This window comes from Trachinotus anak, unplaced genomic scaffold (genome assembly GCF_046630095.1).
Source record: "Trachinotus anak isolate AG129_WGS33_773 ecotype Australia unplaced genomic scaffold, CSIRO_AGI_Tana_v1 ptg000005l, whole genome shotgun sequence".
In the NCBI taxonomy this organism is placed as follows: Eukaryota; Metazoa; Chordata; class Actinopteri; order Carangiformes; family Carangidae; genus Trachinotus; species Trachinotus anak.
Genome location: NW_027273856.1, coordinates 9,263,772 through 9,276,450, shown reverse-complemented (window position 1 = coordinate 9,276,450; position 12,679 = coordinate 9,263,772). Strand labels below are relative to the sequence as shown.

The 12,679-nt window shown below is 39.8% G+C and overlaps 1 protein-coding gene across 7 annotated transcripts in view; it reads right to left on the bottom strand.

Annotated features, from left to right (window-relative positions):
* The window catches only part of spata6l (spermatogenesis associated 6-like), a 14,583-nt gene extending 1,904 nt beyond the window's left edge, over positions 1 to 12,679 (bottom strand). Inside the window, exons 1-13 of one of the 7 annotated variants that reach the window (XM_071478263.1) lie at positions 12,125 to 12,679; positions 11,970 to 12,055; positions 10,873 to 11,010; positions 10,714 to 10,762; positions 9,868 to 9,909; positions 9,618 to 9,742; positions 8,711 to 8,803; positions 8,208 to 8,441; positions 5,976 to 6,075; positions 5,762 to 5,808; positions 4,484 to 4,605; positions 3,533 to 3,626; positions 164 to 3,209 (exon numbers count right to left, since the gene is read on the bottom strand). In XM_071478263.1, coding sequence (XP_071334364.1) covers positions 3,144 to 3,209; positions 3,533 to 3,626; positions 4,484 to 4,605; positions 5,762 to 5,808; positions 5,976 to 6,075; positions 8,208 to 8,441; positions 8,711 to 8,803; positions 9,618 to 9,742; positions 9,868 to 9,909; positions 10,714 to 10,762; positions 10,873 to 10,959 — 1,059 coding nt within the window. In that variant the 5' untranslated portion in view covers positions 10,960 to 11,010; positions 11,970 to 12,055; positions 12,125 to 12,679 and the 3' untranslated portion in view covers positions 164 to 3,143. The remainder of the gene's footprint in view (positions 1 to 163; positions 3,210 to 3,532; positions 3,627 to 4,483; positions 4,606 to 5,761; positions 5,809 to 5,975; positions 6,076 to 8,207; positions 8,442 to 8,710; positions 8,804 to 9,617; positions 9,743 to 9,867; positions 9,910 to 10,713; positions 10,763 to 10,872; positions 11,011 to 11,969; positions 12,056 to 12,124) is intronic. The other 6 variants (XM_071478258.1, XM_071478260.1, XM_071478261.1 and 3 more) reach the window with 6 other exon arrangements.

Below are 12,679 nucleotides of genomic sequence, written 5' to 3'. Positions count from 1 at the left end.
TGTGCACGTTCAGGAGATGGTGCAGAACGTTTGCAGTGAGTTTAATCAGCATTGCTCAGTCATGAGTTATGACCAAACATGTGATAGGCCACGCCCACCTGCCTTGATTTAAAGGCATCCTGCAGCAATCGATATGGCACCTCAGATTTTGGTTCATACTCACCTTAACTGGTGAAATTTAGTCTCATGTTGATAATCTGTGTTATTCTGACAACGTTCAGTGGACACAGGTTGTCAAGGAGGGGCTAGGAGTCAAGCTGCTGCTAACATCTGCCCAATTTTTTGCTCTGATGACTTGTAATCCAGATCTTCAGGTGGTTTTCACTGGCAGCCGAAGAGGTGTCTTCCTCTCCAAAACAAACAGACAGGTGATTAAAACCGGTAAAAACACCAAATAAAGCAGTTTCACATTAAAAATCTCTGACACTGCTCGACAAGCACAGGAGGTCTCGGAGGAGCTGGGAGTCGAGCAGCCACTAACAATTGCTCAGCTTGTTTCTCTGATATCTTAGGATCAATGACTTCATTTCTTCATCCAGTTAAAATATATAGTGACAACCAACCAAGATCTGAAGTGAATCATAAAAATGTTGCTTAAAAGTGGATAAATAGTACATTTTGATGCTTTTGTCAGACAACACATGCACAATGAGCACATGACACCATTAACAGGTACTAAATGAAACAGACCATTACCTTGATTAAAATCATAAATGTCTCTAGGTTTAAACGATGTTGGAAACATTTGGGATAAAGTAAGCCAAGCTAGAGATGGGAACTCACTATAGGTGGTCCACCTTTTTATGAGCGCTTTCATTTTGTGCATGAAATAACCAGAGTGGAAATGCCAGATAAAAATAGTCAGGAATTTCAAAATTCGAAATCAGAAATGTTTTAATGTCGGGCTGAGGTGGAAAAGTTGGTGTGTATGGATAAAAGCAAAATGGAAACAGACTTGAGAATCACAACATACATGAAATGTGAAATGAAGATTTGGTTTCTCTGAGTGTTTACCTGAAATCTGCTATATTTTTATTGGATCACTCAGAAAACAGTTAGCCAATCAGAAGAGAGGCTCAGAGTCTCTCCTCTCATTGGCTGACTGACCTGTTGTTACTAGAGCTCCAGAGAGAAGCCTGAGAGAGGAGATGTAAAACTACACTGAGATGGTTTTGGTTCTTAAAACCACAAATATATCTTCTGATGGAGATCAACACTTCAGATAAAACACAGGAGAAGTTAAAATATGAACCTTTAAACATTCAGTGAAGCTTCTGTTAAGGAGCCTGTAACTGTCCTCAAATTAGTACATGAAACAAACACAGATTTGTATCATGTTTTCCATGTTTTAATCACCACCTGAGGTTTCACTGGTGCTATTTTAATTCATCTCATGGGTTAATGGCACCCAAATGGAAAATTAGCACTGCTAGCTGATGGTAGAGATGATTTTCTCAAAATCTGGTTAAAAGGGACTACAGTATGGTCATCTTTATGGTTCTGTGTAGACTCATGCAGTCTCATTTAGGGAGGAGGTGCAGGTTCAGCCTACTAACCTTCAGTTATCTGAAGACTTCACCTTGGAGCTCAGCTAAAGTTTTTAATCGCCTTCCACCTTCACTGTCTTAGCAGAGAAGTAAAGCAGCCCCTGCTAGTTCCAAAGTGTCTGGTCCTTTATAATAATATTTAAACTGAGCGAACCACTGAAAAACTCTGCCACCAAGGCCTGCATGATACACCAAAATAGAGTTCTGTTTAGCAGCCATTCAGCAATCGATCACAATGTTCCTGACAAAGCTGGTGCTTAATGCCTCACAGTCATTGTGAGCAGCTATTTCTCTGATATATGGCAGCAGTTCACACAGAGCTGCATCGCCACAGACACAATTTGCTTTTAATAGCTTTCGGGTGATTTAGCTAAGGACTCGACAATGTCGACTTGATAGATTAACGATATGGAGACTTATGACGTCAAAGCCATACTACTGCCTCCAGGCTGTGCTCAACTGAAATATAACGATGAGTTTCATTTCACTGGAGTTTATCTTAACATGAAAGGAGAGGGAAAAGGCAAACTCTGACATCACACACATAAAAACAACAGATATTGCAGTTCCTTTTGCTGCTATGGTGCTTTGCATAGATTGACCTAACCTGACATCCACAGCACAGTGAGTACAAGTGCAGAAGAAACAAGACATGAGGGTAATGAGTGAGTTAGCTGTGAGTCTAGTTAGTGCTTTCTAGAGGCCAAAAACATTTTAATAAAATGTGAAGTTAGCATATACACTTAGTATATTGACTTAAAGGTCCCGTATTCCATAAAGTGAGATCCAGGTTTATGTCTTTATTAATTATAAAGCAGTTCTATATTAATACTGTGAAAGTATCAAAGCCTCAGTCCACAGAGAAATGCACACCTGGACCCACCATCCAACCTTGCAGAATTTGGTTTCCCTGAGTGTTTACCTGAAATCTGCTCTATTTCTATTAGATCACTCAGAAAACAATCAGCCAATCAGAGGAGAGGCTCAGAGAGGCTCAGATCCACTCATCTGATTGGCTCACTAACCTGTTGTTACTAGCGCTCCAGAGAGTTCTTAAAACCACAAATATATCTTCTGATGAATATCAACACTTCAGATAAAACACAGGAAAAGTGTAAAATATGGGACCTTTAAAACATGGGTCATGTGCATATTACATACACTTTAAAAATGCATCATCATGTATTCCAGTATTTCATAGTCCAAAAAATTGCATATTCACATAAACAATATGGACATTATTTTCACATATCTAAGACAACCTAACAGTTTCAACAGGTTCACATCCAGAAAATCATCACCTACATATCTGTTAAAAATAAAAATAAAATAGACTTTATTTTTTGCTATTTTGCTTTTTCTTTTTTGCTTTTATTTGAGAGTAAACACTGTTCAGACAGAAAAAAATGAGAGAGAAAGAGTGAGAGACAGAGAGCAGTCTGACATGGAACAAAGGTCTCAGACCAAAATCAGTTACATGAGGTACATTAAGCAGCGGGCCACCAGGACGTCCCAACAGCTTTTGTCAAAGTGAAAGTAAAAGTCGTGGAAACACAGAGCAGCTCCACCTCACCTTTCCAGAGCCTGGCCAGGCCATCACGGAGGACCTGGAGAGATGGACCTTCTGGCCAAAACCCTGTCTACCTCAGAGACTGTGGCCCCCTGAAACACAACAACAAAAATCCCTCTGTCGTCTTGCATTATTACATCATCACTCTGTGTATCCCTAGAGACGTCTAATGCATGGATGTAGCAAGTTCTCCCACAGGTTCCATAAGAGAGATGATCCTGAGAGCACACTGCAATGAAGGGAGGCAAGCATGGAGAAAAGCAGCTCACATTCCTGATCTACACCTGCTGTAGCATCATCCACCCCCTGACACCCCAGAGGGGCCTGCAGATACGGCACCAAGTCTTATACTAGACTGAAACACATACTAACGCTGCAGTTTCTAATACTGAGTCTAATGCTTTTCATCACTTACGTAGACAAGTCGGCGCACAGCTTTTGGCGTCGTAAGGAGTCCTCGAACACGCTCATGGACTTCTTCCCATTCTCTGTGAAGACTGGATAGAGACCTGAATTTAAATTGAGTGACATTTTTTGGAAGCAGTGAAACTCAAAGTCAGATGAGAAGACTAATCCATATCTCATCTATGTGCATCCATTGCTGTCCATGAGGTGTATAACCTCACACAAAGACTGGGAATGTGGAAAACCAAAGTCTAGCTTTATCAAAAGTGGATGAAACGTGTCTTGGATAATCATTGGAAAAGCATTAAATTTATAATTATCAAATGTTGTTCTTTTGATATTTTTGATATTATCTTCCAACTCAGCACCACCCCAGTTACCACGAGGACACCTTATTTATTAATTAATTGTTTAAATAGAGTATAAAGACAATATAAAAATAGCTCCTGACTTGGTGATTAGGGTCAATAGGCAGCAGGATTTAAATACAAAAAGCACAATGAGATGATGAGATGATTATACAGTAGGCTTGGGCTGATCTTTAATATCAAATATCGTGACATTTCCCACCATAAGTGATATTTTTCGTAATATCTGGATTTTTTTTTTTGTTCATTTGTTTGTTTGTTTGTTTTATTGTTTTGCACAGTCTGCCCTGCTGCTAAGTCCAACCCTTATTTTACTGCTTTGCTTACCGTACATTGTACCTTGGCATGTGACAAATAAAAGTTTGAACTGCTGTTTAGTGTCACCAGTATACAACAGTTCAAAATTTTACCTTACCTAAAACATAAAATACAACAATATAATTATATTATAAAAAAGAAAAAACAAAATCCCAGCCCCAGGACAACATTGTACATGGCAATATTTGGACTGGACTGTATCATGATATAAAGTTTTGATATCAATATCTATTATACTGTGGATGTCAGTGTTGAACCCTAGTCAAGAAGCTGACCTGCTGAGCCTCGCTTGTTCTTTATAAGACCACCGCAGTGCTGAAGAGTCAGGACCACAATCGTAGTCAACAGGATCATGTGTTTCTGAGGAGCTTGAGTCGTCCTCAGATTTCCCTCCAACCTACCAAAGGAACCACAGATTGGTCAATGCTTCCCTTTGTATTGTTGAGATAACTACCTCATTTGCATGTCATTTTTTTACTTAATTTATGGTATTTTTAGGCACATGATTGAAGTTTACACTGTGTGTTTCTCAACAGGTCAGGATTAAAGTTTAGGCCTGTGTATAGAAACATTACAGATGTACACCTTAGTCAGAATAAGACACTGTAAATTAATTTGGGAGTCACAAGTGTTAAGTGTTGGAGTCAGGATGTGGTTAGCCTAGCTTAGCATGAAGACTGGAAGCAGCTAAAACCAACACCTACAATCTCTTGATTTAAATTGTAGGATCGAAAGAGTTTGTTCTGGAACAGCTTCTTAGCAAACAACAGCCAGTGACCCTGGAGTCTTGTTGTGACAGTGAGGTTGCCAGGTTTTGTACCGTTGTATCTGTACAGATACCAAAACCAAAAGCTGTGCTCACCAGCTGCGTTTAGCGATCTAAGGTGCTGCACAGTAGCTCTGGGTGGATGCATGAGCTATTGTTTGTCAAGAAAAACCTCCAGTATGTGGGACTGAGAGGTCGCCGGTTTGAATCCCTGGCCTGGCAGGAAGAAAGCTGGGGGGGGGTTGAATGAATAGTGTCTTCCCCTCCCATTGACATTGACAACTGAAGTGCCCCTGACCAAGGCACCTACCCAACTGCCTCTCAAGCACTTGTTCACCACACTTAGTGTGTGTTTGTGTGTTCAAACAGATCAAATTTCCTGTGTGTGTAAAACATACTTGGGCATTAAAGAATTCTTCTTCTAACATCTTATTAAGCCATAAATGGATTTTTGACATTTCTGTTTAAGTGGAGAAAAAAAGTACAGATGTGTTTATTAGTGAACTGTAGAGATGTACAGTAGGTTAGTGTATTCTTTATCTTTTGACAGAACCAGGCCAGCTTTCCCCCTGCGTCCAGCTCAGCTAGGCTAACTATAAACTGACTCCAGCTCAGTATTTAACAGAGACGAGTTTGGCATCAATCTTTTCTCATCTCACTCCAGCAAAGAAAGAAAAAAAATGTATTTTCAAAATGTTGGCCTATCCTTTTAAAGCTTATGTTTTCAATTAGGACCACAGCTACTAAATCTCATAACTTCCAAGAGAGGAATATAATATATCCATACCAAACCATTGGATAAAGATCTTCTTCTTCCACTTGGAGAGAATCTGACTAAAACAGCAGATAGAGGCAAATATGTAAGTAGGTTACAGCCCAACAGGTAAGTAGGTTTGTCAACAGAGCAATATAACAATTGCAGTATTTTTAGAAGCAGTTATGGTAAGTTGTTTGAGACTGTAAACCTTGTTTAGTAGCAACCTTTACATGAGGATTTCTACCTGTGGATGACGACCTGATCAAAGGTGAAGACGAGCTGGTAAACACTGCTGACCTGTGGTGTGAGTCAGATCGACTGGCTCCAGGCCATGAAGCCATCATCTACGCACAGATGAATGACACAGTGAGCACACCTGCAGGTCAGCCTGCCACAAGATGTACAGTGGCTTCAGAGAGGATTCAGACCCTTTCACTTTTTACACACCTTATTTTGTTGTACATTTAATTTTAACCCATAATGACCAAGTGAAAATATGACCCTCTGTCAGCTGTTACAGCTTCATGTCCAGAATTTCCCCAGAATCCAGAGATGTAGTTACCCAGATATTTCAAACTATGACCCATACAAGATGAAATCTGGACTGGACATGCTCTGATCATAGCACTGTAAGATGCCATATCAAAAAAATCTTACAGATATGCTCCAGGTATGTTCCAGATTCTTGCAAAAACCTCAAAGGGATATTTCCAGATTCTTGGGGTTTTGGCTCAGTGTCTTTTTGGGTAAGTTCATTCTTCCTGGCAGATCCTCTGAATCTCCTTCAGATTGGATGGGAAGCATTTGTGAACTGCCATCTCCAAGTTTCTCCACAGATGCTTTATGGGATCATATGACATGGCCTCTGTCTCTCTATCACAAAGGCCAATGATGGAAGTTGCTGAGACCTTCCAGACAGCTCTAAGTAAGAGTCCTGATGGTTCCAAACTTCTTTTTGGAACCATCAGGACTCTTACTCTTCTTTTCTTTTTTTTGCAAGAATCTGGAACATACCTGGAGCATATCTGTTCACAGGCTACAGTGCTGAAAGATTTAGAAATAGTTTAATACCTTTGAAAGAGTCCACAGAGAATTCCTTCGACTTCATGGCTTGAGTTTTGTCCTGACATGCTGTGTGCATTGTGGGACCATATAAACTATTTGGATGGAATATAATTTGGAGCAAAGGGTATGAATACTTTTGTAAATGAGATATTTAAGTTTTTGATTCTTAATAAATTTGCAATTTTATCTATTCAATGTTAAATCCACACCACAATAAAGTGAAGAGGTCTGAATACCTCCTAAAGGTGCTGTAGGCATGATTACCAGAGCTGTAGTTGGCTTGGCCACGAGGTTGGACCAATATAATGTGATAAGGATAAAGTTGATAGCTGTCGATCCTCTTCTGCAGAGTTATAAATCAGTCAACCTATGCAGCAGTTAAACACATTCTACTAACAGGAACTAATGCAGACCTTCCATGGCCTTCCATGGCAAAATGTGAACAATATTAGGTGAAAAGAAAGGCACAGCCCCCAGCGAGTTGACTGTTTCCATGGTAACATTACATTTCCTTGACATAATAATCTCAAAGCACCTGAAAATGTAATTTTTAAATCTTAAATATTCATCCATAACATTAAATATTAATGAATAGACACACAAAAATCAACAACTGCGTGGACAGGGTTTTATCAGATTTGATTGACGTTGCTAACAACATTAGCAAAAAACCCTGGCTTACTGTCGATTTGACTGGATTATTGCTAAATCCTGATTGGTACACAGAAATTGGTGACATCACCATTTTCCAAATGATTCCTGCCCACAAACCAGTGAGAGAAAAAAGTAAACGTCTTATGTGAAATAACCTAAACTGTTCAATCCCAGGCAGAAGGTACTTGATACTTGGCTCCAACAGTGAGTCAGTCCCCATAGACTCCCATGTTAAAATTTCCAACTTTATAGCAGAAATAAACATGTTCACAGCCTGGTACAAAAAATTTAGTCTATATAGCTTATTTCCTCCTGTACAGTGGTTTTAATGTAACTCCCCTGTTTACATTTTATTAAGGCTTAAAGTTATGTATAATTGAGCTTGTGGCTGCTTTGAGGGACAGAGAGTGAGAATGTAGCAACAGACAAAGGTTAAAAAAACACAGGGCTAATAAATGTCTCAGTAATTTCATGTCATCACCAACAGGTAGGTTACAAATGGTTGTTGTGTAATCATTACTCAGCCACATATCTGAAATATTAAGTGTTGGATCAGTAGTTTATCTTCTGTTAACACATCCTGAGGTTTTCCAGATGATGCCCTCAGATTACATTAAAGTAATTATTTGCTTTAGCTTCAGAGTCATTCTGTGACACTACTACGAACATCACATTAACACAAGAGAGTAGCTGGTAGGTAGCAGCACTTCTCTGCCATCTGCTGTCTGGAAATTCATATGAAGAAGTGTGTGCTTACAGGCTGGGAGCTGCTGGCTGTGTCTGTGTCGGCTGGGATGGGAGCTGCAGAGCTCAGGCTGAGCCGGCCCAGACGCTGGGTGTTTCCAGCTCTCAGGGGGGACAGGGACTGGGACCTCGCAGCACTGCGTCTCCCTCTGTCCATCCTGCCACCTCGTCTCCTTACAAGGGTTTGAGGTTGTTTCCTCTGAGGAGAGGAGGTCCTGGGTCTGCTGCTCCTCTTTATCACGGGCCTCTGGAAACAAAAGTGTGGATGTCTCAAAAAGCCTGAACATAACACATATGGCTGGACCTCCTAGCTGCATATGTTATACCTGCCAGAACTACAGGTGTTCATTTCATTCATTCAGATATTCATTTTGATTCTTGCACTTCTGTTTTGTCTCAGTCAGAAGCACTGGGAGTGGACTGGCACTCTATGTAGTCCAGTTAATGTTAAAACCTCAGTTATGATGCTGTTCATTACTCATCATCTACATATATTTTGAGACACATAGTACTGACCAAGAGTACATTGGGGTAAATGTTGATCTCTGCATCAGCTGAGCACTCAATGATGGTGGTTTTGGTGGAGAATTCCAACCTTGGAGCGATACCCTGGGAAAAACAGAGGAGGAGAAATGTTTGTACCACACATCACATGAAACTCAGTTCAAGTTCACACTCATGGCTGGTCAACACTTTTTTTTATATTTCCCTGTTACAGTGGACAAAACCTGTGGTCCAGAGAAAGTGATAATGACTAGAAGACAATACATTTGTAAAGAGACATTATAAAAATAATAACACACATAAACATACTAACTGCTCATTTCCACAATTGCATGTTGTACATACAATACGTTATGTTTTTTTGGGGGGGCTTTTGTGCCTTTATTATAGATCAGTGGAGACTGACAAGAAAGGGGGTAGAGAGAGGGAAATGACATGCAGGAAGGAGTCGGGCCGGTCGGGAGTCAAACCGGTGACTGTCTGCTAAGAGCATCTTGTGCTCACGTGGTACACGCCCTAACCACTTGGCTACCGGGCCACCCCACATTATATATGTTTTTAACGGTGTGTTGTGTTGTGTGGATTGCATGCATTATTTTGCTGCACTTAGGGAGAAGCCAAAGACAAACTTCCATTGGGGTGGACAATAATGTCAATCAAATCAAATCAAATCAAATCAAATCAAATCAAATCAAATCAAATCAAATTGACAGGGACTGTGAAGGTAGAAATTCAGATAAGGAAAATTATTAAAATGAACAAAAAAGTGAATATTAGAAGTTTGATGGTGTCAGAGAAAGCACCATTCATAAATGTTAAAATGAATGTACTAATGATGCATTCATGTGAAAAGCCACATAGTGAACATGGACTTGAATACTGTACACTATAGATCAATTTATTAAAGGGACGGACCCACCGGAAAGTAAGGCGCTCGGGTCATCAGAATCTCTCGGTCCACTCCAGAGAACGACGGAACCAGTTTGGGTTCTGGGAATAAGAACCGTCGAGCATCTTCCTCAAAGCAGGCCAGAGTGTCCCCTACTGCGCGCGCACACACATAGACACACACACAAACACACACGCACGCACACACCCAGTCCTCTTAATGGACAATTTAAAGCCTCCTCAGCCTTGTAGTGAACAAAGAACACACAACACAGCCTCACCAGGTGGGACCAGCTGCACCAGCTCAATTCTGATCGTCTCATCTGAGGAGAAGAAAAATAATCTACAGTATTATCATCTCAAATGCATCATGAGGACATTTTATGGTTACACTGTCAAATACACCATACAAACAAAGGCAGGTCAAGTGTTTATGCTTAACTTTCATGTGAGAAAACACAGACACGGAATAAAATCAGTATAAACACAGGTCTGATTTCTGCTCATGTCTGTGAGATGCTTTTAACTTTAATGCTTTATATGCTTTTATATGCTTTAACTTTGTGAAAACTCAAGCTCCACATACTGGCTTTTTCTGGAGCTTTCACTTGCATTTCACTGTCTTCATCAGCAGATGGAGTTCATAGCTCAACTGTGATCCGATAACCAAATAACCATTTAGGCTTCTCTTGTGAGATCAACTTAGCCATGACAACTGTGCAAACTCCATGCACTAAAGAAGACCATGAGATGTGATTGAAAGCTGTTTAAAAATTTAATGAGTTGACCTTAAGTTAAGATTACTTTATCATATGTTTTATCTTATTTAGGACGACTGGGCAACATCCACACAGGAACAAGATATATACTGTGGGAGAATGGGAAATATTAATAATTAAAAATTAATAACGGTGAACAAAAATCTGAACAAATCACAAAAATAAACATAAATCCTGCATAATAGACATTTTCTTATATTATGAAAGATATTGCATATGGCATGATATTTAATATTATCAAATTTGTCCAAGTCTTGGAGGACAGGGTAGTAAAATATGATTAGGCAACCAATTCAATTTAATACAACACATGTGACAAATGTCTGTTTACAATAAAAGATAACTTACACTCAAGCATCACAGCAATGTCTCCAGGATCAACTGCATGCCTGAAAATCTAGAGACAAACAAATCTCAGCTGTAGTATTGAATTTAACTTATTTCATATTCCAACATATTCCAAGAGCTGAGTAATCTCTAACTGATACCTAATAAGTAAAGACCTGCCTTTTCAAAGGTCATCTTCTCATGAAACAGCAGAGGGAAGACGGCAGGGAGACATTCAGACTGACGGTACTGGCCCATGAAGCACATGCTGAGGTAGATATCATCTTTGGCTGGCAGGTGAACCCCAGGACAAGAAACCTGGGAAAAATGGAGGAACATGCGAATATACATTCAGTTAAATAGGATTTAAGGTCATATCTGTACTGTGTCTCTGCTACTCTCTACTGGCTGCTAGGAGAAACAAATGTCCTACATTAAAGGAAAACTCCTACACAAAGACCATGTTTTTCATTTCTGGTTGAATTATAGACCAGGAATTTTACCTGCTTCCAGTTTCCCCTTTAGTCAAATATTTATAAGTCACTTAAAGGTAAGAAAAATCTAGTAAATATTCCACACTATGGGTTGTGACCACACAGTCAGACATTCTTCTTGTATGTTCTGTACTGGATAAACTAGTTCCACATTGCAATACAAAAGTCATACTGTTTCTATATTTTTGAGGGCCTTATTTACTTAAAATAATAAATAGGAAGGATTTGGGACACAGAACATCCTCTCTGCAGCCACTTTTCCCTATTGGTCACACAAGTGAATGGTGTCTGGCTTATTAGACCTTACTTTACAACCATTACTTTACAAAACAACCTGGTACATATTCCCTAGCTGGCCTCCCCTGAATCATTATGTTTGATTATGTCATTTACCATAAGGTTTGTGATATTTATTTTGTATTTTCCACGGGCTGGAAGATTTTAGTAAGTCTGTGTTTTTCTGTGTCTGTGTCTGTGGTCACAACAGGAACGAATGTCATGACGCAAACAGAGCATACAACTCGCTATTTCAAATGGGACCCTGTAATGAGGTCGTCTTATATCATAGACACCCTGCTGTATTTCTATTTTATTTACATTTGTGTATTTTATATTTCACATCTCTGCCCCTTCTGCGCTGTAATTAAAAGTAATAAAAATACCTAATAACAACAATAAAAATCACCATATTATTAAAGCATGAGAATAAATTCTGTTACAATTTAATAGACCACCTGCACGGTGAACTGAGTTTAAAACTGATCTAAGAGGTTTAACATATACCTGCCGGAGTGTAGAGTGACCCTTGTAGCTCCACACAGCGCTTTAGGCTGGGTGTAAACAGAAGCGCGTCCTTGCTGGTTTAGCAGCTAAGTAAAAAAGTGAAGTTACAGCAGGAGGACAGTTCATGGATCAATTAGAAAAATGACGAATCTTACCGCTCTGAACTTGAACTCTACCACCACTTTCAGTGCTTTTCGAGGCATTGGCTCCTCTGCTGTATTCAAACGGAGTAGCTGCAGCTTCAGCTGAATAAAGCCTACTCGTCTGCGGTTTGGCCTTACCTTACCTTGTTACCACGGATACTACAACTTCCGGTTTAGTTGCTGGAGCAACAAGGCCTGTCCGTCCCATTCATCAGTATATTATCCCTGAGTGTTTTAGCTGTTGACGGTGTTCATACAATCTTTTCCCAAATCGTATCTGCCTACACTGCCGCTGCTGAGCTTAATTCTTCTTGTGATCCCAGTTTGTCGCGTTTAATGTCAAATATTCCCCAGTTCTATTCTCATTTTCACATGTGTGTTGCTAGCATAGCATAATGACAGCAGAAAATATTGGCAGTATAGTTTGGTTAATTCTGTGTTGCTCTACTACAGACCCCCAGTTTAGTAACCTAATCTTTCATTCTATTTCGCTTATTTTATAGCACTAATTTAATGAGGTATCCGATGTAGACTACGGCTGCCCCCTGTGGCCTCACACTGTACAAG